The sequence below is a fragment of the Drosophila santomea genome, chromosome 3R, assembly GCF_016746245.2.
Source record: "Drosophila santomea strain STO CAGO 1482 chromosome 3R, Prin_Dsan_1.1, whole genome shotgun sequence".
In the NCBI taxonomy this organism is placed as follows: Eukaryota; Metazoa; Arthropoda; class Insecta; order Diptera; family Drosophilidae; genus Drosophila; species Drosophila santomea.
In genome coordinates this window covers 16,058,556-16,078,630 of record NC_053019.2, presented here as the reverse complement: position 1 = coordinate 16,078,630, position 20,075 = coordinate 16,058,556, and the positions used below count along the sequence as shown (strand labels likewise).

Here is a 20,075-nt window from a genome sequence, read left to right as displayed (position 1 = left end):
GCTCAGACAGTTGCTCTTCGGAAAAGTGCGTGATGCAGGGAGGAAGGGAGGGGGGGAGGGTTCAGGGGATGTTGGCGAACGAATCGTTGACAAAGTCAATGTTGTTCATAAAAAACGAAAACAAAACTTAATGGATTTCACAGACACTTTGGCGGGTCTCCAAAAGGGCGGCCGAGAAGAAAATTACGCGCGCTACGAAAAGTGGCAAAATGCGTTGGAGCAGCACTCGAATCATTTGCGTTGGGGCATCACAGGCACGTTACAGGAAAGTTTTTGGGGCCATGCTCCTCTGATTCCCCATGGCACGCCCCAAGAAAAACTCTAAGTTCTATTTTTAAGTGTCCCGACTTCGGGTTGTCCACCGTTTGAGCGTATCAGAAGACGCTTCTTCTAAACAATATTGGCAATTAATAAATAAAACTTCCGTTTTCTTTTTATACCTATGACGAATATCTAAATATAAAATTTGCATTTGTTACATTCTGCTAAGCAAGGCAGAACATTTCTGTAAATATTACTAAGGCAATTGTAGACAATGTGCTGAACTCAAATCGTTTTAATTGTTTTCTACAGAATCTCATTGTAAATTACGACATAGTAAATGTCCAATATGTAGGCACACTAATTCTTGAGTTATACGGATATGGCCTCAAAAGCTAAAGATTTTGTTGAATGCCTTTGGCTTGGCAACTGATACCTTGATATATATATAGAAAAATAGAAAAAAAATAAGAAATAGGTAATACATTTTGTGGGCACTTTCTTGGCCTTCTGAAGTGCTGCATACCAGAAGAATATATTATTAATATTAATATGGAACTTTAATCTTCGCTTGGATGCGGATTAGTTCCAGAGCTTCTAAAACTGGGCATACCCCTCGTATCCACCGCATGGGGGGTATTAAAAACTTGCTAAAAAGTAACGCTCGCTGGGCGCCCCGCCGCTTATTCTAATACTAATACGTATGACATTCAAGGGTAAAATATTTCATAATTCGCACATTTCTGGGGGATTTGGGGAACGCTAATAATTGCGTGCGAGTGTGTGGGTGTGGGCTCGCATATATGTATATTTGGCTGGTGGCGCGGTACCACCGTATTTGCGGTGGTATTTGTGCTGTGGCTCTGTGTGTTTGGCTTCGGTTGCTTTTTGTTTGTTTACTCAGCACTCAGCTGAGCCGGGGACCCGCTAGTCGACAGACACACACAATCGTACGGCTAATACTCACCTAAGCACACACACTCTCACGCACTCAAATGCATTTTCTTTTCACTTTGCTTTCCCACATATACTTTGTGCTGTTTCTATCTTTTTTAGTACGTTTTTCTATGTTTTTTTGTGTTTTTTGTCGCGCTTCGTTTGCTGATAACACGGCGGCTTGACTGGCGCTTCGTTGATAAAAGGGGGTGGGCTGCGATTTGGACTGGAAATTGCACGGCAATAGTTAACAGTATATTTACGCGCCGCTATTCATTTTAAGTTTCGCCCTTCGAATTACGTTTTGGATTATGCAAAAAGCGGGCTACTTTTCCGAACTATGTAATTTCGCTACGTTTCGAGGCGATTTTATCCTGCGACTGTTTTACAACCGGCGGCAATTCCGTTTGCCGCGAAACGCGCACGCACTTCACTACTGAAAAGCAGCTGCTGCTCCCAGCTGCTGGGGGCGTGGCAGGGGGCGCGCGGGGCGGTGGGTGGGCGGGCGTGTCGAGAAACGGCCTTGCCCGCACGAGCTACGCAGCACGAGTACAACTTTAGCACTGAGCAGATAATTCTGTGCGGCACGGGACCGCACCGCCACTGTCGCCAAACACAAATAACAATCTATCTCGCTGAGAATCTCTCTCTCTCTCTCTCCATCTAACTCTCTAAGGCGCTCTCACCGCCTGGCCTGCTATCTCTCTGTCTCTGTCTCCGGCTCTGTCTTTCTCCACTCTCCACCGACTTTGTGGGTGTGCAGCGTTTTGGAGCTTTTGTTCCTGCTCCGTCGCTCCGATTTCGCTGCTCCAGTTCGCCTTGGCGCCCCGTTAACAACTGAAAACCGTATTCGTACCGCCAGCAGCAGCAGCAGCAGCAGCTGGGCTTTGTTTACTGTTATTTGGCGCAAGCCTCTCTCTCTCTTTCGGTCGGAAAGAGAGTTTTCTCTCTCACAACTGAGTACAGTGGCTTAAAGTTTCCAAGCAAAGCTGAAGTTTTTATTTAAGTAATCTGTAATTAAGTGCTAAATGCTAACTTAGTTGTTTACCATAAAGTATTTATATTTAGTACTTGTTAAATATATAGTTTTCTAAATATAAGAAGTTAATTATATTAGATTTGATTAGTACTCCCCAATCAAAAAAAAAAAGCTTTACAAAGTGTGACACTCTGAATATATTAGCCTAATCAAATACTATTTTTCTGATAAATAAATAAATATAAATGATAAATAAATCATATCTAAAAAGTAAATGTGTTCTTCATATCTATCCAAATTATTGCTTATTTAAAACATTTAAAAATTCAAATCTGCTTATTAGAAAACTCGACTTTTGTGTTTTTGTCGTTTTTCGTCCACTGTGCATCGTGGGATCGGCGCAGGCGCCGGACTTGGCCTGGTCTAGTCTTTTAGCCGTCAGTTGTTGAACTAAAAGCCGCATAGTTGTTGCTGTCAGAGCTTCCTAACTCAATCTGGGGAAGCCGTGACATTGAGTTGCCAAGGGGAAATGTTAGTAGACGGTGCAAGTAAGCCTAGTTTTAGGCGCTGTTTTTATACATTGCAATGCATACTAAAATCAATTTACTTCGTTGGAATTTTTTCGAAAACTTTATTTTAAAAATTAATGCTTAATAATGATGCTTTCACATTTTTTATAAAAGTGTGTTTTCTCTGTAAGACTCTTTAATTTGCTTAGCTATTTACTTAATTTACTTAGACAGAATCAACATTACCAATATCAACTAGCTCGTGGAAATAGCATGTATTAAATAACATATATTTCATAAATAAATATAAATTTCCATCAAACAACTTTAAGGACCTAACCCCGAGCACCAACTAACATGTCGTATACGCAACGTACCAATTGCCTTAGTGGTGTATGTGAATAATTTAATTTTTAAATACTAAAATTTGTATATACTCATATAATCTTCAAAAACGTGGAATTTTCTTAAAGTTAAAGCATTGCAAGAATTAAAAACGTATAATTGAAAATTAATCTCATTTGCACTTACTCATGCACTTATTTTAGAATTATTCGTAAAATTGTCTGACAAATGTAAAGTCGAAACTGCCCCCACTCAGTAAAATTCACTTAATTTGGAGCTGGCCGGCTCCGCTGTTGTGGTCTCCACTTGACCGACTCCCTGCTCCTGCTGCGGATCAGTCTCACCCTGAGCATCTGCATCCGGGTTGTCTTCCGCTTCCGTTTCCGACTCCTCCTCCGCCACCCGCGTCCCATCGTCGCACACGATGATGGGCTGGCGCTCCAGCAGGGGGCGTGGCAGGCGGCTCAGAAAGGCCGAGCAGTAGGTGCGGATATTCTCGCACTCACCGGGATTCCGCTTGACCACAAACGCACACGTCTGGATGATGTCATGGAGCGTATTGTCCATGTACTGGAACACCAAGTGCTGCTCCTCCGCCTCGCCATGCGTAACCACTTTCCCATGCAAACTGCGGTGGAAATGAAATGAAAAGTCAATTAGTGGAACACCAAACACCATACACGCGCTAAAGTTCATCTCACCCAACGGGTTTTCCGGGAATTTTCATTTCCACCTCCTCATATTTGCCAAGTACATAGTCGAATCGCTCTTTCGCATCGCTTTCCTCCATCTGTGGGACACAAAAAAATAAACTCTCTTTAACCAGGAACACTACAGACTATAAATTGTGGTAGCCAGAGTATTTTCGAAGGTAAAATAGTATTTTAAATAAACAAGTATCAAACTCACATCTTCAATGCAGTGATCGGGTGGAATGCATATCGTAAACTGTAAATTATTAAATGATTAAAAATTATAAGCCCCTAAACTATTTGCCCAAGATACAAACCACGACATTGGGTAGGGAAATAATTCCCAGGCACAGCAGCAAACAGCTAAATAAATCCATGGCTCAACCGTTCGCTGATCAGCTAAAAGCGAAACTAACTGAAAAATCAGAGCTGGTCAGCACATCGCCATATAATTGCTAAATATGAATTTAAAATATTCTCGCCCATTGTTCTCGCTTCGCTTCGATGTAAGATGTGACGTCATGATAATTATCAAATAAAACAAAAACCATACACCAGCAAACAGTTGGGAAGTCATGAAAGCAGGTAAATCTAACACGCGAATCTAGATATTAAACATATTTTGTACTCAAATGAAATGTTGTTACTCACTGCTTGCAAGTGAGCTATATCAATGAAATTCGCTCAAAGCGAGCTTAAAGTGCCAAATACTGTTATTCACTTTTGGCCTGGTAGCAAACAATAATTAACTGCATTTATTTTGTGCCTGGAAAATGGGGAAGCTGTATAAGCTAATTATGCATTATAAAGAGCCAAAACCTGGGTTAATGCCATAAAAGCCCATGAATCTGAAACACGGGATTAGTGTGCCAAAATTGAAACCAAAACATCCGAGTTTTTTCCTATAAAGCTGTTAAGCATCCTCTCCACCGCGCTTTACACTTCAAAATGATTTATACATCTCTATAACCTACTTTGATCAGGGTAAATTCTGTGTCAATAATTCGGAGAAATAAGCCAAAACTCGGAAGAAACAGCTGGATAAATATATTTGGCAGTCATTTTGTATAAGGTAAACATATTGAACAACTATATTTTAATCCACACCAGCAAATAAGAATTGGACTTTGAGTATCATCTTCTGGTACCAAAACAAACAACGGATATAAAGAAACAATAATTTGATACCCCAGTTGGGTATATTTGCACATATTCTTTATTTCTAATGCCACAAGGAAAACACAAAACAGTGGTATATAAGCCCATGCTAACATCCGAAGACCCCATCATTCTCAAAATGAGGGCCACATCGATCATCTTATCAGGAGTCCTTGTCCTGGCCGCTTGCCTCCTAAGGAGCAGCGAGGCGGTGACCTGCACCGCTGACGCCACCGTCGCAGGATGCATCAACTGCACCACCAGTCCAACCGATCCCGAGTGTGTGGCCGAGGCCGCAGCCAACACTACGACAGCCCCAGCTGGGGCAGATACCACGACACCCTCCGCCGGTGGAGCCACCACAGCACCCGTGGCGGATTCTACCACGCCGAGCACGGCAGTCACTCCATCTGCCAACACGGACTCGCCCAGTGACTCCTCATCCGATTCGGGAAATACCTCCAACAGCGCGGCTAATGCGGCCAGGAGGAGGAGGATTGCGGCCAGGAGGCGTGCTCAAAGGAGGCGCGCCCAAAGGAGGCGTGCCCAAAGGAGGAGGGCCCAACGGCGCAGGAGGCAAAACCGATCGGGCTAAAGCCAACTTCGCTATTGCTCACGATAATGACGTTTTGATTAATTCTCATAAGATTTGAATGATTACAAAAATACTAAATAAAACATATATACAGCATCTAACATAAAAAATGGTTTTTTTATTTAATTATAACAGAAGTATTTTTCCAAAAACAAAATACTTATTCTTCTGATATTTATTACTAATACTATTTTAGTAACCGTTATTTTCACCACGACTTGGTCATTATTAGTAAAAGTAAGTAATCATCCCACTAAAATATGTCGATCGTTCTTTTATACCCAGCCAATTGTAAGGCGAATCCATTATGTCCATTATGGATGTCTTTTTGAGGTCATTTGGTCATTTTTCTGATGAATAGTAAATAAATAAACGAGTGTATTCATAGTTTCACTTAAGATTTACATAATAATTTAAGATGTAATACTTATTATTTTGTTTTGCTTTATTAGTGTAACGAAATACTATGTCCAAATAGTTTTAAAACGTTATCCATTCTAAAATAATTTTAAAACCATTCAAACTATGTTTTCAAAAAACAGAACGAACCTTAAACCCAAAAGCAAAAAGCTATCGACAGATGGCATTGATCATCTTGTGGATACACAGTCAATAACAAATATTATTCAAGGCAATCATTAACGAAGATGCTATCTTTTTCTAAAAACATAAATATAATTGAATATGAATTTCAGTCGAATTTGTACTAAGCTTCATTCAGATTATTAAAATTGAAATAGATGCGTGTTCCTTAAGTGAATAAGTGAACTTAGTTTATTTTGCAACTAAGATTCATAGTTAGATAGTTACCGATTTGGCAGCAAACAATGTCTAATATTTCTTATAATTGTATGGAACCAGCTGCGTACATATTGGCGAAAATCGCTTGATAGGAAGAGCGCCCCTTGACCTCGATCAAGTCGCTATAAAAGCCTTACCCAAATCCGACATCACCATCAATCAACCATCCCCAATCAGCAAATCCACAATGAGAGCAGCAACTATCATCTCCGCCATTCTCGTCCTGGCAGCCTGCCTTCCAAGGAGCAGCGAAGCGGTGACCTGCACCGCTGACGCCACCGTCGCAGGATGCATCAACTGCACCACCAATCCAACCGATGCCGAGTGCGTTGCCGAGGCAGCCGCCGCCACCACCACCACCACAACCACATTGGCTCCAACCTCGACCACCGTTGCGACCACCACCACAGCGCCCACGTCAGCAAGTGGATCCGGAACCGGAAGTCGTAAGATCGTCAGCGTAAACAACCTGCGCTACTCCGTCAACCGTCGCATCCGGATCAACACCACCACATCCCGCTCCTCCGGACGCACCGGCAGACGCTCCACCAAATCCAACAGCAACAGCAATACGAAGACCAACCGCAACCGCAGGAGCAGGAACAACTCCAGAGGCAGACGTGGAAATGTTCGCGTCGTGGTTGGTTAAAAAGGATTAGAGTGTATACAATTGGAAAAACTATTTATGAAATAAAGATAATTTGAAAGTTAAATCTATCGTTTGTCTTTTATTGTAAAACTGAGAAGCCCTTACGAATTTGTAGATTTAATAAATACATACATATGTAAAAACAAGTAAAATTGTATTTCCTTAGTTGTGCACTTTGCTTCACTTGGTATTCACGTAGATATAAATATATAATTATATACTGAGTAATGTTGACAACCCTTTTTATTTAATAATATGTATCTCCATTTTTGAATTGTACAAGTCGTCGTCTGATCTAGTAAAGTCGTAGGTAAACCAAGCTGTAAAGTATGCTATAAGCCTTGCAAAATACCCGAAAGATACCCTGCAGTTCTACAATTTATCGCTACTCAAAAACATCACAAAGTCGGAGACCACGCACCCCGTACCTGGATTATATATATTTAATAATTGTTTCTTTCCAACAATTAAAATAGAATAGATAATTATTTAAACATCACATGTGTAATCTATTTTAAAATGAAAAACATTTTTAGACTTTTGCCAAAGAAACGTCCACTGAAAGCAATTTTCAGTGGGGGCTTCAGCCACACATTCCGAGTTGAAGGGATCCGCGTTGCAATTGTCTTTGGAGCAGAATGCCTCGGCTAAGCAATTCATGGGTTAAAATGGATTTAATAGCAGTTCAATGAAATCGAATTATTTACACAAATTTCAAATACACAAGTTTCAAATTACTGACATGTTTTGCCTGTGGTTTGACAAAAATTGGGCAAAATGTGGATTAAACAAGTTTATTCTAAAGCTTTCTTGTTGAAAGAAAGCATGATCCGTGTTTCCAACAGGTATACCTGTACTAATAAGTACATTTTAACTTATAAGTACATTGCCCCATTTTAACATTATTAGCAAAAAGGAAACTATAATTTTGTCCCAACAAAATAGTACTGATCGTACCTCTTATTATTATCACTTATTATTATCACTTATTATTTACACTTATTATACCATACCATGTTATCATACCATGTTAACTTTAATGAAATTACGCATTCCTGTGCTCATTAATGGCTACAACTTGTTTATTAATATTAAGTTCCATTGGGTTAAGATGAAACAATATTAATAATACCATAATATTATAAGGTACTAAAAGAACCGATATTTAGCTTTACATGGTCTAATAATTCCGCAATTTTAATTTAGCATTTAACGTTTTATAATTGGTAAGCCGACGTAACAATTTTTATCACTGTTGTACCCAGAGTTCCCAATTGAAGAAAACAAAATATGTATATGTACTATTACAAATCCATATTTTGTTGAGCGTTTTATTAAAATGCATGTTGTTAACCAACAACAACTACGTTTCCGTTGGCCCTCCTCACGTTGACACGTCTGGAGTTGTTCCTGCGCCGCTGATTCCGGCCAGTGGTGCTTCCTGAACGGTTCCGCTTGACGCGGATGCGCCGAACGTTGGTATAGCCCAGATCGGTTATGCGCACGATCTTGCGCCGTCCAGAGGAGGAGTTTGAGCTGGAGGCCACTGTGGTCGTCGCCGTCGCTGAGGTTGTGGCGGTGGGCGTTGCTGCAGTTGTGGTTGTGGTGGTGGTGGTGGCGGCTTCGGCGGCGGCTGCTTCGGCCACGCACTCGGCATCGGTTGGATTGGTGGTGCAGTTGATGCATCCTGCGACAGTGTCGTCAGCGGTGCAGGTTACCGCCTCGCTGCTCCTCAAAAGACAGGCCGCCAGGACGAGGATGGCGGATAAGATAGTAGTTGCCTTCATCTTGGATTGTCAGATTTGGGATTGCAGATGGCTGGCGGCAGTGGCTTTTATAGGCGTTTAGAACCACGCGACTTTCGTAAGCAAATTATTGGCAAATTTACGCAGCTGGTTCTTATACATTTTGCATTATTTTCCCAAATTGTTTGCTAAAAATTCGCATAAGCGATCGGATGGCGAAATACACGCTTATATTTGCATATGTATTAACATAACTGCGTATAATGAGTTTTGCGGAATTTAATGAGTCGATTGATTTAAAGAATAAAAACATATTTTACTATTGTTTATGGTAAGAAACACTCTTCTGCTAAGCCATACATCCAAGCCCTTTTTCCTGGTCAATAGGAATTGCCAAAACAAATGATATTGAAAAATCATTTTTAAAAATGCGGGCATGGCACTATTTGAGAATACCATTTTGAGTACGAGTAACGCACTTATGATTATCCAAAAGTTGAAATAACGTTATTTCTGAAAGCGTTTTGCGGTGCACTTTATAAAGAATCCCTACTTAATAGCGCCTAAAATCAGACAGTAAAATCTGCACCATCTGACTTCTTAGTTGTGTACGAATCAGCTTTCGACCAAGAGCGATATTCCAGATGTATATCTTGTGTGATATAAAATAAGTAATGCCAACCGTATTTGACCAACTAATGTGTTAATAGGAACGAAAGAACGAATTTGTTAAATAAAAGCTTTTTGTCTAACTCGCGTGCTATTTAGGCAGCTGTCGAAATTCGGCAATACGAAAAGTTCTATTCAATCGATTTGTTGTCACAGCTGTCGATCATCCTTACAATGGGGCCGTTGACTGTACGAGTGGTATAAAAGCGTTAGCCATCATCCGGAGATCATCAACCAAGCCCATCCATTCAAGGCAATCAAAGCTATGAGGACGAGCACACTACTTTTGAGCCTTGGCCTTTTGGTCCTGTGCTTCTCGAGGTACAGTTTCGCCGAGGACGATCCCACCGATGGAAGCACCACGCCCACTGATGGAAGCACCACGCCCACTGACGGAAGCACCACGCCCACTGATGGAAGCACCACGCCCACTGACGGAAGCACCACGCCCACTGATGGAAGCACCACTCCCACTGACGGAAGCACCACGCCCACTGATGGAAGCACCACTCCCACTGACGGAAGCACCACTCCCACTGGCACCTCTCCTTCAGCGAGCGATAGCACCAGTCCTTCAGCAGGATCCCCCGACAGCCCCAACAGCAGCCCCTCCGACAGCGGCAGCAGCAACAACAGCAGCAACGCCAACCGCAACAACCGCCGGATGCGCCGCCAGCGGGCTCAGCGACGACGTCAGCGCCGTGCTGCTAAGCGCAGGAAGAACCGCCGCAACAACAGGAACAACAGGGTTGGCTAAGCTGAATGGCTAGGCAAATGACTTCGATTTTTGTGCCTACAAATAAATGAGTATTTTGAAAAAACGATCAGGTCGAATGCCGCGACTATAGGATACCACTTACTCTGTTAAAGAAAGTGCGGCAGTAGCGCCTAGAGATCACATAAGATGTCTTTAGTTTGCTCTTCGCCTTCTACCTATGTAGTTATTTAAACTGAATTGATCATGACTATTGGATACCTCTTACTCTGTTAAAGAAAGTGCGGCAGTAGCGCCTTAAGATCGCTTAAGATGTCTTGAGTTTGGTTTTAGACTTCTACCTATGTAGTTATGCACACACACTTGATCATGACTATTGGATACCTCTTACTCTGTTTAGCACCTAAAGATCACTTAAGATGTCTTTAGTTTACTCTTCGCCTTCTGCCTATGTAGTTATTCACACACACTTGATCATGACTATTGGATACCTCTTACTCTGTTTAAGAAAGTGCGCAAGTAGCGCCTAAAGATCACTTAAGATGTCTTGAGTTTGGTTTTATGCTTCTACCTATGTAGTTATGTACACACACGATCATGACTATTGCATACCCCTTACTCTGCTACAGATAGTGCGCAAGTAGCGCCCAAAGATCACATAAGACATCTTGTGTTTGCTGTTCGCTTTCTACCTATGTAGTTATGCACACTGACTTGATCATGTCCATCCATTATAGAAATTTATTTGAAATGTGAGAAAACTGGTTACTCCACGATCCACAGAATTTAATTATCACCGATCAATGATATATGATGTGATATAACACCACCATTTCCGGGATTCACCAAAGTATGCGTGCATCGAACATTTATTGTCCCATTTCTAAATTCTCGGACAAAATTCTATGGGTAAGCACTGCAAACACGGTCTACCAGGTCTTTTCAACCAACGCGTCATCTTTGCACTGAACCTTCACATTGGTGGCCTCTCCCTTCTCGTGCAGCCATGGCCTGTCCCAGATCTTAACGGTGCACTCCTTGGTCTCGGATCCGTTGGACAGCTCCACCTCGAATTTGTGCAGCGTGCCAGCGACCAATTGGCTAGATGCCGAGATCACATTTAGTACTCTGCAAGCAGTAGGAATTGCACCAACTAATTCCAAAATTAATTCACTTTTACTTACTGGTAATTGGGACCATCTCCTGTGGCAAGTTGGGCGAGGGTGGTGTTCAAGAGTTCCTTTGCCTTGGACAAATCCTCTCCATCCAGGGGTTTCGGGGCACCGGGCGGCAACCTCGGCTTTCGATTTGAAAGGTCAGGCAACTATAAAATAATAATAATATCAACTTTAACTCACGTTAGCAAAGGCAACGGCCAGGGTCAAAGACAGAACAAAGATCACTTTCGCGGACTGCATTTTCCTCGAAACACTTGTTTCAAACTGAGTAAACACGGCGCATAGAAGACCGCTTTTATAGAGGAAACCGATATCGTCAGAGTTCTCGGTGAGAACATACGTATATGTTTGCTTATTCGCGATCAACGCCAACCGGCCCCTAAAGAAGGAGAGGCGCCAAGTAGTGTGCACTCAAACCTGAACCCGCGATAATGAAGCCGCTTGTTTGGCATCTTTTTTACTTGAGCTTCAGTTTAAAGCTTTGTATTTTATTTTGGTTTTGCACTGGCCTGTCGTTTTGTGTTATCAATTTACTTTTTGCCCAGGTCAGGAGTGGTCACTTTATATGGATTCATAATTTCGCGTAAAAATCTTTATTTGAGTCAGTCGTTGAGACATACCAACTACAAACAACGAACTGCTCAGTTCATCTTTTTAATATTTTAATTCTTAGCAAATGTTCAAAGTTTTCTTTTTGAGAGATAATAATTCTTCAATAAAGATCGATAAGAAAGTAGAAACTGGTTACAAGTCACTAATGTGTTTCAGATACATTACTAACGAGCCTTTATCAAAAATAATGCAAGCAAACCATGCAAAACAAGTTGATTGTTTTTGAAAGTTCTCGTGATGATGTAGAGAAAACAAAGAGTATTATCGGCAACAAAGGGGGAATTATTACTTGTAATATCCACTGACACCGCTGATGATGTCGACGGTGACTAATTAAATTCACACAATAGTTGAGTGAGCAAGATAATACGATTTACCTATTGAGATATATAAACAAACTGGTTCTGCCAACAGAACTGGTTAACCAATAACTTTTTATAACCTACTTTATAGGCTTGTGAACCCAAAAGAACCTTTTCCACCAAATCAGCTAAGGTTCTGGTGTAAGATTATGTAAAGTTTTCTAAATAATAAAGGTAATACTTATATTGAAAAATACAATAAGCCCAGAATAACACATACAAAATTTTTGATCTGAACTAGACTTAGATTGTTAAGTTAAGTTGTAAGTCCAAGGTAAATCCTTTTACCAGGTGCGGTCCAGTTCGTCGTCCTCACCCTGGAACTTGATCTTGATGTTGGTGCCGTTCTCCTTCAGCCAGGGCTGAGTCCAGATCTTCACGGTGCCCCGTTTTTGCTCGGATCCATTATCCAGCTGAACCTCGAAGGTGTTGAGTGTTCCAGCTACGACCTGACCCGTGACAGAGGTCACATTAAGTGCCCTGAAATCGGAACAAGAGCAATCAATAAGTGACACACTTTAGTTCGAGTGTAGACTTTACACACTTGTAGCTGGGACCGTCTCCGGTGGCCAACTGTGCGAGGGTGGCATCCAGGAGCTCCAGAGCCTCCTTTCTCTGCTCCCCCTCCAGCTGACTGAGCCCGCCTAAAATCGGACCGGTGGACATGGCGATGGCAGCAAAACTCAACAGAACCAAACCCAAAACGTGAAATGATATCACTCCGTCGACGCTGCAGTCTCGACGATTGTGAGTCAACTGCAGGAGCTTTTGGTGGAGTGAAAGCTTGTATGGTTGTTATCTCAATGAATATATATTCTATATACATATATGTGTGAATGGCTAGCGATGGGAATAAACAAAGCGAATCAGGTACTTATACACTTCCATTAGTTAGTTTAAATAGCTCAATTAAGAAATGCACAGCTAATTTTCGAAGCTATCGTAAAACCCACAAAGAAATACAAAAATTAATTTTTATCTTGGCTTTTTTATTTTTTCATTCACAGCCCTCAGAAATGGGCAATTCTTTCACGGAAATGTTTACCAGGTGCGGTCCAGTTGGCCAACGTCACCGGCGCACTTGATCTTGATGTTGGTGCCGTTCTCCTTCAGCCAGGGCTGAGTCCAGATCTTCACGGTGCACTGTTTCTTGTCGGTTCCATTGTCGAGTTCCACCTGGTAGGTGTTCAGTGTTCCAGCCACTACCTGACCAGTCACAGAGGTCACATTAATTGCCCTAAGATGAGTACATCAATTAGTGTGAATTCCGAATTGGCATTTAGTCGTAACTCACTTGTAGCTGGGACCATCTCCGGTGGCCAACTGGGCGAGGGTGCCGTCCAGCAGATCGAGAGCCTCTTTCCTGCTGGCTCCCTCCAACTGGGTAACACCTCCGACAACCTGCCCTTGGGTGGCAGCCAGGCTCAGGAGAACCAGACCCAAAATACACAGCGACTTCAATCCGTTCATGTTGCTCGTTCGACGTTTCTGAGAGAACTGAAGAACAGCCGGCGATGTGGCCCATTTTATACCTGCCATCTCCGTGGGAGATCAACAATGGAAAAATACAATAGGCTCTCTATGCCATCAATAGAATATTTGACTGGCCCCACACATCAAAACTATCAATAAAGTAAAGCCCATTTGTGATTTACAACTTATAAAAGTGTAGATTAAGGCAAATAAGTGAAACAATCGTTTTAAGATTACGAATATTCTTTAGAGCCTCGGTTACGGTATCTGCAAGTCTATTTACTTTCGCAGCTCTTATTCAAATATTAATAGTCAATATCCAAATTAGCATATATTTCCCTGACAAATTAATACATTTATGCCAGAGTATAATCGATTACAAATATTCTATTTTGGGTCATTGGCGTTAATTAATTGATTTGTCAGTGGGCGATAAGCCACTTCTCTGTGGATGATACTCGTTTTAATCTGTACTTTGTGATCTGAAAAGTTGCGGCTTTAATGCAAAAGCTGTGAAAATAAACCGAAGGCAAGCCACAAAAGTACCCATATGAAAACTTTCTTATAATCGTGGCTTCAAATCAAACACACACATCTGGTTTGCGGCGAAATCAACTCTTATCAGTGTTTCTATGAGTATGTACAGTCAGTAGCAATGACCTTAGAACCACAAATTCCTATGTACAGAACTCAGATTCGATCGTAGCATGATAGCAAAATTTAAGTTAATGAAAAACCATTTAATGATGTATTTATTCCAGCATACCAATTCTTCAAAACAAAAGCTGAGGTACAAACTTAAAAGTCTTATGAACTATGCTCTCTACAATAAGTTTATGTTCAATTTTTAAATAACGCATAAATCAACGATATTTTTCGATGCACGATACCTTGAGGTAATTTACTCCGATTTTCTGTTTGTATATAAGGATAAGATGTTTCAAAAATACAAGGCTCCGGGCGAGTGGTTAAGGTAGCTCCCATTTAAATGTGGATGTGCACGTGTTCCAGCAGCTGGGCGCGATCATAAAAGATGGCCGAGCACATTTCGCACTCGAAGCTGCGGGTTTTCCGCTCCGATTTACCAGCTGCCGCCGCTTTAGCAGCCGCATCTGCGGCGTCGGCCGCCGAAACAACCTCCGAGATGGAAAAAAATCCGCTGCCCACATCCGTGTTGTTGGCACTGGCAGGTACGTTTACATTGTAGGAATCCACCCCGTATGAGAGGTACGAGGATGAGCTGCTGCTCACCTTGGTGGCAGTGTTCGCTTTTTTGGCCACCACTCCCGCGACTGCTGACGATTTGCTGGCTACGCCACCTGAAGATCTCTTGCTGCCTGCCCGTGCACCATTGGCAGTGATTTGTCGCAGATGTCTGGAAGTTCTGGCAGATGAAGAGGACGACGGAGTGCCGCCGCTATGAGCTGTGACTCTTTGCTGGCTCTCCAACATTTCCCGCAGATCTGGAGAAGTTGGCTCAATTTTAATAAGGTTTTGCTCCTCTTCGGGCAGATATTGTGGTGTGGTGGAAGACTCGCTGGTAAAGCGAAGGCGAGAGTTTCTCTCGTGCTTCAGTGGAGAGCGCAGGATCTCCTCCAGATCATTAACAATGCTCGGGTTAAACTTCTCATACGTCTTCTCCCTGAGCAGAGCAGCATCTATCAGTAGGTTATCATCGTACATAAGTTGGACCCGCTGTTGTTGCTCCTGCTCCTGTTTGATGTGTAAGGGACTGGAGCTGATCTGATTTGGCGGATGTGTAGCTGGAGAAATGATTTCATAGTCATCCACCATGTTTGAGGAACTGCTGCGGGATTTGTCGAGGCTTAGATTGTTCGACTCCGTGCGACTTATATAGGTCTTGGAACGCGTTTTCTTTACCGAAATACTAGAGGAGTCTCCGCCAACACCTCTTGGCACCTTGGCTTTCTCTGTGTGAATCATTCGGGGTCGCGAGTTACTGGCAGGAGGTGCTTTGCTGGCTGGCTTAGTGGTTGCCGCCCTCTTCCTGCTCCGACTGCTGGAAGTGGAGGAGGAAAGTGAAGGAACAGATGTGGTAGCTGAGCTATTGAAATTTCCGGCTCCGTCTACAGACTTCGCCTGCACTTTTCCCTGCTGCTTCAATCCGCCTCTTGTATTGGGTATGTTTGAAGACACAGCGGAGCTAGCGGGTTGCAGATGAGTGTCATTGACCACTACCAGCGAATCGATCTGAAAGAGAGCCACTTGACTGTCGTGCAGGAACTTTTCCTCCCAAATGCGATCGGATTGCTGACTGCTGATGGAGTCATATCTTGGCTTAGCTTTGCCCTTATCCTGGGAAGGTTTCACTGCTTTCCCATTGGTCATGGCTTTGGGATCAGCTTTTGTGGCTGTCGAGCCCCTCTTCCGCTTTTCTTTCTTAGGTGATTCTGCCATGTCAAAGAGATCGTCCACGTTCTCCACATCAAAGTCGCAAAGATCGATGTCACTGGCATACTCCTCTGCATCGCCTTCTCCTACGGCCTCTTCCTCTTCACCGTTGCCATCCTTGTTCTCCGCCCGCATGTGAGCGATCTCGTGAGGCTGTAGCTTACGGCGACGCTTGTACTTGCGCGGTCCCGTCTAAAAAAAAAGTAATTAATTTTAGTTAGAAAAGTATTAAGCATATTTAGATTTTACTTACGACGGGCTGTCGCTGCTTAGCTGTGTTCGAGTCACTATGTTGGATCAGATGCTGGATAAGGTCGTTGGAAGTTGACAGGTCTTCAGAGCAGACTGTGCAGTGGTACGTGTTTCGCGCTACATCCAGCCCAGAATGATGAGAACGAATGTGTTCCCGCAGCACGACACGTTGATTAAAGGCGCGTGGACAGACGGAGCAGGCATACGGCTTTTCTCCGGTGTGGATCCTCTCGTGCTTCCGCAGAGTACCACCATCCGCGAAAGCCTTCCAGCAGTAGCGGCAGCCATATGGCCGCTCGCCAGTGTGGATCCGCACGTGGATCTGCTGGGAGCTGCGCGAACCGAAAGTCTTGCCGCATTCGTGGCACGGGAACAGCTTGCCGGGCGAGGTAGTGCTGTGCGAGTGTCTGTGGTTGGAGAGCGTTCGTCCGTCGGGGAATTCCTCCTGGCACACCTCGCATACTACCGACTTGTCGCGGTGCGAAGCCATGTGCCGCTTTAGACGCGCCTTGTTGTGAAAGTTCTTGCCGCACTTGGAGCACGAATGGCACTTCTCGCGCGAATGGTCCCAGGCGTGCTTTATCAGAGCCTTGCGATCGCGGCACTCTTTGCCGCACAGGACGCAGGAATTGGCCTTCAGTTCACTGGGATGGCGGGTGTGCAGGTGGCGCTTAATCGCCTGCTCCTCGTAAAAGCTAATTCCGCATAGGACGCACCTGAAGTTTATGAAATGAGCCTTTAAAATGCGGTTTTCTGTTCGTAATCATCTCTATCTTTGGCCGAACTTACTTGAAAGGCGGGAACCTAGCGTGGATTTCTGCATGGGCGAGCATCTCCAAAGCGCTAGGAAAGGACTTTCCGCAAGTGTTGCAACAGTGGCCAGTAGAATCTTTGGCATGCTCCTCATCTCCGCCAGCGGTGACATCGGAATTGCTTCCTCCAGCCGCCTGATCCGTTGGCTTATAGTGCAGTTTGGCATGACGTCGTAGTAGATCCTGGCGATGAAAGGAGATCCCGCATTCGTTGCAATAGAATTCGCCATACAACTGCTCGTCGGGCTCCGATTCACTGCCGCTATCCTCTGCCGAGGCAGGATCGTACTCCGAGTTGCTCTCCTCGAACTGATGGGTCTTCTGGTGCTCCTGCAAACTTGTATTATCCCAGAACATCTCCTGACACTGGTTGCATTCGAAGGGCGAATCCACGCGGTGATTCTGGCGGAGAGAAAAAGGATAAATTAGTGGATGATTTTGTCAATAAACTGGTTAAGCTGGTTTTTGGGAAAATTTTGAGTCGCTAATTACCTTGGTGTGTGAAACGAGTGCCTTTTCCCGCGCAAACGCCAATCCGCATTGCTGACACACAAAGGGTTTGCTGTCGTCCAGCACCGGAAAGTTTGGCTGAGGAGGCGGGTCGATGGCAATAGGCTGCGATGTGGTAACCACAGGCTGAGCTGGCTCAGGCTCCATGTATGGCCCCGAATCGCCTGCCGACTTGTCGGAAATCACAATGAACTGGCTGCTCTCTTCCTTGGGCTTCAACCGACTGATTCTGCCCCGTGACGGAGCAGCTGGTGGAGCCACTGTGGCTGGGTAACTGGCTACCAGCTGTACCTCGCCCTCCTCCACAATCTGATGCTGTTGATGAATTTCCTGTTGCGCCTGTTCCTGCTCCTGTTGCTGTTGGAAAAGCGGCCAATCCTGCTCGTAGTAGTGATCGTCCATTTGTCGCTGCGTCTGATGCTCAAACTTAATGGCAGAAGATGAATCGGCTGCGGCGGCTGCTGCTTCGGCATCGGCCGCATCCTGAGCCTCTGCGTGGGCCTTGAAGTGACTGATGAGCTCTGCTCGTCGTGAGAATCGCGCTCCACACAGCTTGCAGAGATGCGGTCGATCATTTTGATGGGCCAGCATATGGTTATTTAGGGTGGCCTTTTTGCGAAAGCGCCGACTGCAAAAGTCGCAGGGATAGGGCCTCAGCGCAGTGTACTCATCCTGCTCCATGTCCAGCAGTTCCTGTGAGCTGCTTATCCCAGCTATCTGCTCGGCAGCGATCTCCACACTGCAAAGTGGGAAAGAAAATCGATTAAGGAAACTTCAAGAGAAACGTAGGAGGGACATACCGCTCGGCGCCTTGGTGCTGCACCCAGTCGTCTGTGATTACCTCCTCGGTGACCACCTGGGCGTCATCGTCGAAGGATTCCGCATAGGCAACTGTGGTGCCGTCGGCGGTGACCAGAACGGTTCTGCCCGCCTCGTTGGCCGCCATTATCTCACTCAGCTGACCGTCGCGGGCCATGAATATAAGATTCTCGGCCGCCATATGGTCCAGATCCTCGCCCGAGGCCCCTGCTCCGCCATCCGACTCCAGGATGTCGACCTCGGAGGAGTCGCCCGCGGAGACGTGGTGCTGTATCCACTGGATGCCGCCATATCGCTGGTTGTTCATCACTCGCTATCCCTGCAAAATATGCAGTTCTCTCACTCCGTTGCACACATAAACAAATGGGGGGCACAAAAATATCCGTAGTGAGCAACAATTGGTGGCACATGTGCTCAAAAGACAGAAGACGGTGGGAGAGGGAGAGCGACTACGGCGTTGCCAGATCTTCGAATTTTCCAGATTTTTATAAGTAAAAACTAGCTAGATAAAAAATTGAAAGAATGACAAATTATAAACAAATTTGACTAATGGACGGTAAGATATTTTCATATATAGTGATGGTTGCAAATATCATTTTGACTAAAACTAAATATGTCCATTTTTTTATTGAATTGTTAGAAATATAAACCCTTTTGTATGTTTAAAGAAATAAATATTAATATTTATCGATAGTATCTAGTATTAATATCTCGTTAATTCACTTGTTAAGTATTAGTACATGAAATAGAAAAAATTTAATTTAATTTTGTTCTGCCTTGAAAATTGCACACCACTGACTTCCAACCGCAGCACACACTAGTCGTCTCGCTCCCACTCACGGCACTCGCCCAACCTGCCAGCAATGTTCGTGTCTAAGCTTTTTACACGCAAAATATTCCAACTTATAAACACCAATTTGGACCATAAATGAGGTTAAGTCGGCGTTTTTATTTATATTCCAGACCGCAAGCTCGGCGTAAACGTAAACAAACTGCTGGCCAATAAATCTTTATAAAAAAAAAGCAACAGACGCATTCGCCATTGCGGCCACGCGATTACATCACACATCACACGCCCGAAATTCTTGCACAGCCGACACTTTGGAATATTTTATTTTTCATTTTTCGCCGACTTTGCCGTTGGCATTTTGAGGTTAAATAGGTCTGCTGACCACCGAGTGTTGTTGGTACGCTGTTTTACCTTAAATCCAGTGTTTATGCCGTTCGCATGCTTCGTTTTTAACGTTTTTAAATGCGGCGAAAAGTTTTCTCGCAAAATGTTCACGAACGACCGGAGAAAGAGGAATTGCCATTGCGTTGCCCGTTCTTGTTCTTCTTCCCACTGCTATTCTCGGCTCGGCGGGGGTTGCCACCTGCCACGTGACGTTGAGCCCACATCGCCGAAAATAGTTCACTGTTAACGGCAAACAGTGCTGTAAAGTAGCGGCTGTAAAAAAAATGGTTTTTTCATTGGATTTTAAATTTCCGTTTCAGTTTTTAAGGCAGATTTTTGGCTGTACAAATGCACTTTCTAATACATGTAGAAAAACAAAAAAACTACACTTATTTTACTCTAGACTACTTTTATTGT

At 43.8% G+C, this 20,075-nt stretch overlaps 10 protein-coding genes across 15 annotated transcripts in view; 3 read left to right on the top strand and 7 right to left on the bottom strand.

The window, feature by feature from the left end:
* LOC120452422 (cGMP-specific 3',5'-cyclic phosphodiesterase) overlaps positions 1 to 2,011 on the bottom strand; it is a 45,934-nt gene extending 43,923 nt beyond the window's left edge. For 2 of the 3 annotated variants that reach the window (XM_039636647.2, XM_039636649.2), the window contains exon 1: positions 1,229 to 1,819. The gene's annotated coding sequence lies outside the window, so the exon portion shown is untranslated. Of the gene's footprint in view, positions 1 to 1,228; positions 1,820 to 1,883 lie in introns of those variants that run through there. The other variant, XM_039636648.1, reaches the window with a different exon arrangement.
* Positions 2,012 to 2,882: 871 nt separating this feature from the next.
* On the bottom strand, positions 2,883 to 4,138 carry LOC120452424. The gene is made up of 4 exons (XM_039636651.1): positions 4,040 to 4,138; positions 3,940 to 3,978; positions 3,732 to 3,820; positions 2,883 to 3,658 (listed from the first exon to the last, which is right to left on the bottom strand). Exons 1-4 carry the CDS (start codon positions 4,097 to 4,099, stop codon positions 3,283 to 3,285), a joined length of 564 nt encoding a protein of 187 aa, XP_039492585.1. The 5' UTR covers positions 4,100 to 4,138; the 3' UTR covers positions 2,883 to 3,282.
* A 542-nt stretch (positions 4,139 to 4,680) lies between these two features.
* Positions 4,681 to 5,493, top strand: LOC120452425. Its single transcript, XM_039636652.1, has one exon. It carries the CDS (start codon positions 4,948 to 4,950, stop codon positions 5,473 to 5,475), a length of 528 nt encoding a protein of 175 aa, XP_039492586.1. The 5' UTR covers positions 4,681 to 4,947; the 3' UTR covers positions 5,476 to 5,493.
* A 932-nt stretch (positions 5,494 to 6,425) lies between these two features.
* LOC120452426 (protein new-glue 1) lies at positions 6,426 to 6,925 on the top strand. The gene has a single exon (XM_039636653.1). It carries the CDS (start codon positions 6,464 to 6,466, stop codon positions 6,923 to 6,925), a length of 462 nt encoding a protein of 153 aa, XP_039492587.1. The 5' UTR covers positions 6,426 to 6,463.
* A 1,349-nt stretch (positions 6,926 to 8,274) lies between these two features.
* On the bottom strand, positions 8,275 to 8,712 carry LOC120452428 (protein new-glue 2). The gene has a single exon (XM_039636656.1). The coding sequence runs from the start codon at positions 8,710 to 8,712 to the stop codon at positions 8,275 to 8,277; it is 438 nt and encodes a 145-aa protein (XP_039492590.1).
* A 739-nt stretch (positions 8,713 to 9,451) lies between these two features.
* Positions 9,452 to 10,096, top strand: LOC120454161 (mucin-13). The gene has a single exon (XM_039639227.1). It carries the CDS (start codon positions 9,605 to 9,607, stop codon positions 10,094 to 10,096), a length of 492 nt encoding a protein of 163 aa, XP_039495161.1. The 5' UTR covers positions 9,452 to 9,604.
* A 676-nt stretch (positions 10,097 to 10,772) lies between these two features.
* Positions 10,773 to 11,569, bottom strand: LOC120452429 (cystatin-like protein). Its single transcript, XM_039636657.2, has 3 exons — positions 11,413 to 11,569; positions 11,239 to 11,354; positions 10,773 to 11,182 (listed from the first exon to the last, which is right to left on the bottom strand). The coding sequence occupies exons 1-3, from the start codon at positions 11,470 to 11,472 to the stop codon at positions 10,984 to 10,986; spliced, it is 375 nt and encodes a 124-aa protein (XP_039492591.1). The 5' UTR covers positions 11,473 to 11,569; the 3' UTR covers positions 10,773 to 10,983.
* An 803-nt stretch (positions 11,570 to 12,372) lies between these two features.
* On the bottom strand, positions 12,373 to 12,963 carry LOC120452430 (cystatin-like protein). 2 transcript variants are annotated; one of them, XM_039636658.2, is made up of 2 exons: positions 12,751 to 12,963; positions 12,373 to 12,686 (listed from the first exon to the last, which is right to left on the bottom strand). In XM_039636658.2, the coding sequence occupies exons 1-2, from the start codon at positions 12,870 to 12,872 to the stop codon at positions 12,491 to 12,493; spliced, it is 318 nt and encodes a 105-aa protein (XP_039492592.1). In that variant the 5' UTR covers positions 12,873 to 12,963; the 3' UTR covers positions 12,373 to 12,490. The 2 variants fall into 2 exon arrangements, with proteins under 2 accessions (XP_039492592.1, XP_039492593.1); XM_039636659.2 differs by having other exon boundaries at positions 12,747 to 12,887.
* A 211-nt stretch (positions 12,964 to 13,174) lies between these two features.
* LOC120452427 (cystatin-like protein) lies at positions 13,175 to 13,709 on the bottom strand. The gene is made up of 2 exons (XM_039636655.1): positions 13,501 to 13,709; positions 13,175 to 13,443 (listed from the first exon to the last, which is right to left on the bottom strand). The coding sequence occupies exons 1-2, from the start codon at positions 13,674 to 13,676 to the stop codon at positions 13,248 to 13,250; spliced, it is 372 nt and encodes a 123-aa protein (XP_039492589.1). The 5' UTR covers positions 13,677 to 13,709; the 3' UTR covers positions 13,175 to 13,247.
* A 695-nt stretch (positions 13,710 to 14,404) lies between these two features.
* On the bottom strand, positions 14,405 to 19,824 carry LOC120452419. 3 transcript variants are annotated; one of them, XM_039636638.2, is made up of 6 exons: positions 19,686 to 19,824; positions 18,466 to 18,986; positions 17,648 to 18,404; positions 17,133 to 17,557; positions 16,345 to 17,059; positions 14,405 to 16,283 (listed from the first exon to the last, which is right to left on the bottom strand). In XM_039636638.2, exons 2-6 carry the CDS (start codon positions 18,789 to 18,791, stop codon positions 14,664 to 14,666), a joined length of 3,843 nt encoding a protein of 1,280 aa, XP_039492572.1. In that variant the 5' UTR covers positions 18,792 to 18,986; positions 19,686 to 19,824; the 3' UTR covers positions 14,405 to 14,663. The 3 variants fall into 3 exon arrangements, with proteins under 3 accessions (XP_039492572.1, XP_039492574.1, XP_039492573.1); XM_039636640.2 differs by having other exon boundaries at positions 18,466 to 18,803; positions 19,686 to 19,820; XM_039636639.2 differs by having other exon boundaries at positions 18,466 to 18,982; positions 19,686 to 19,811.
* Positions 19,825 to 20,075: the final 251 nt, after the last annotated feature.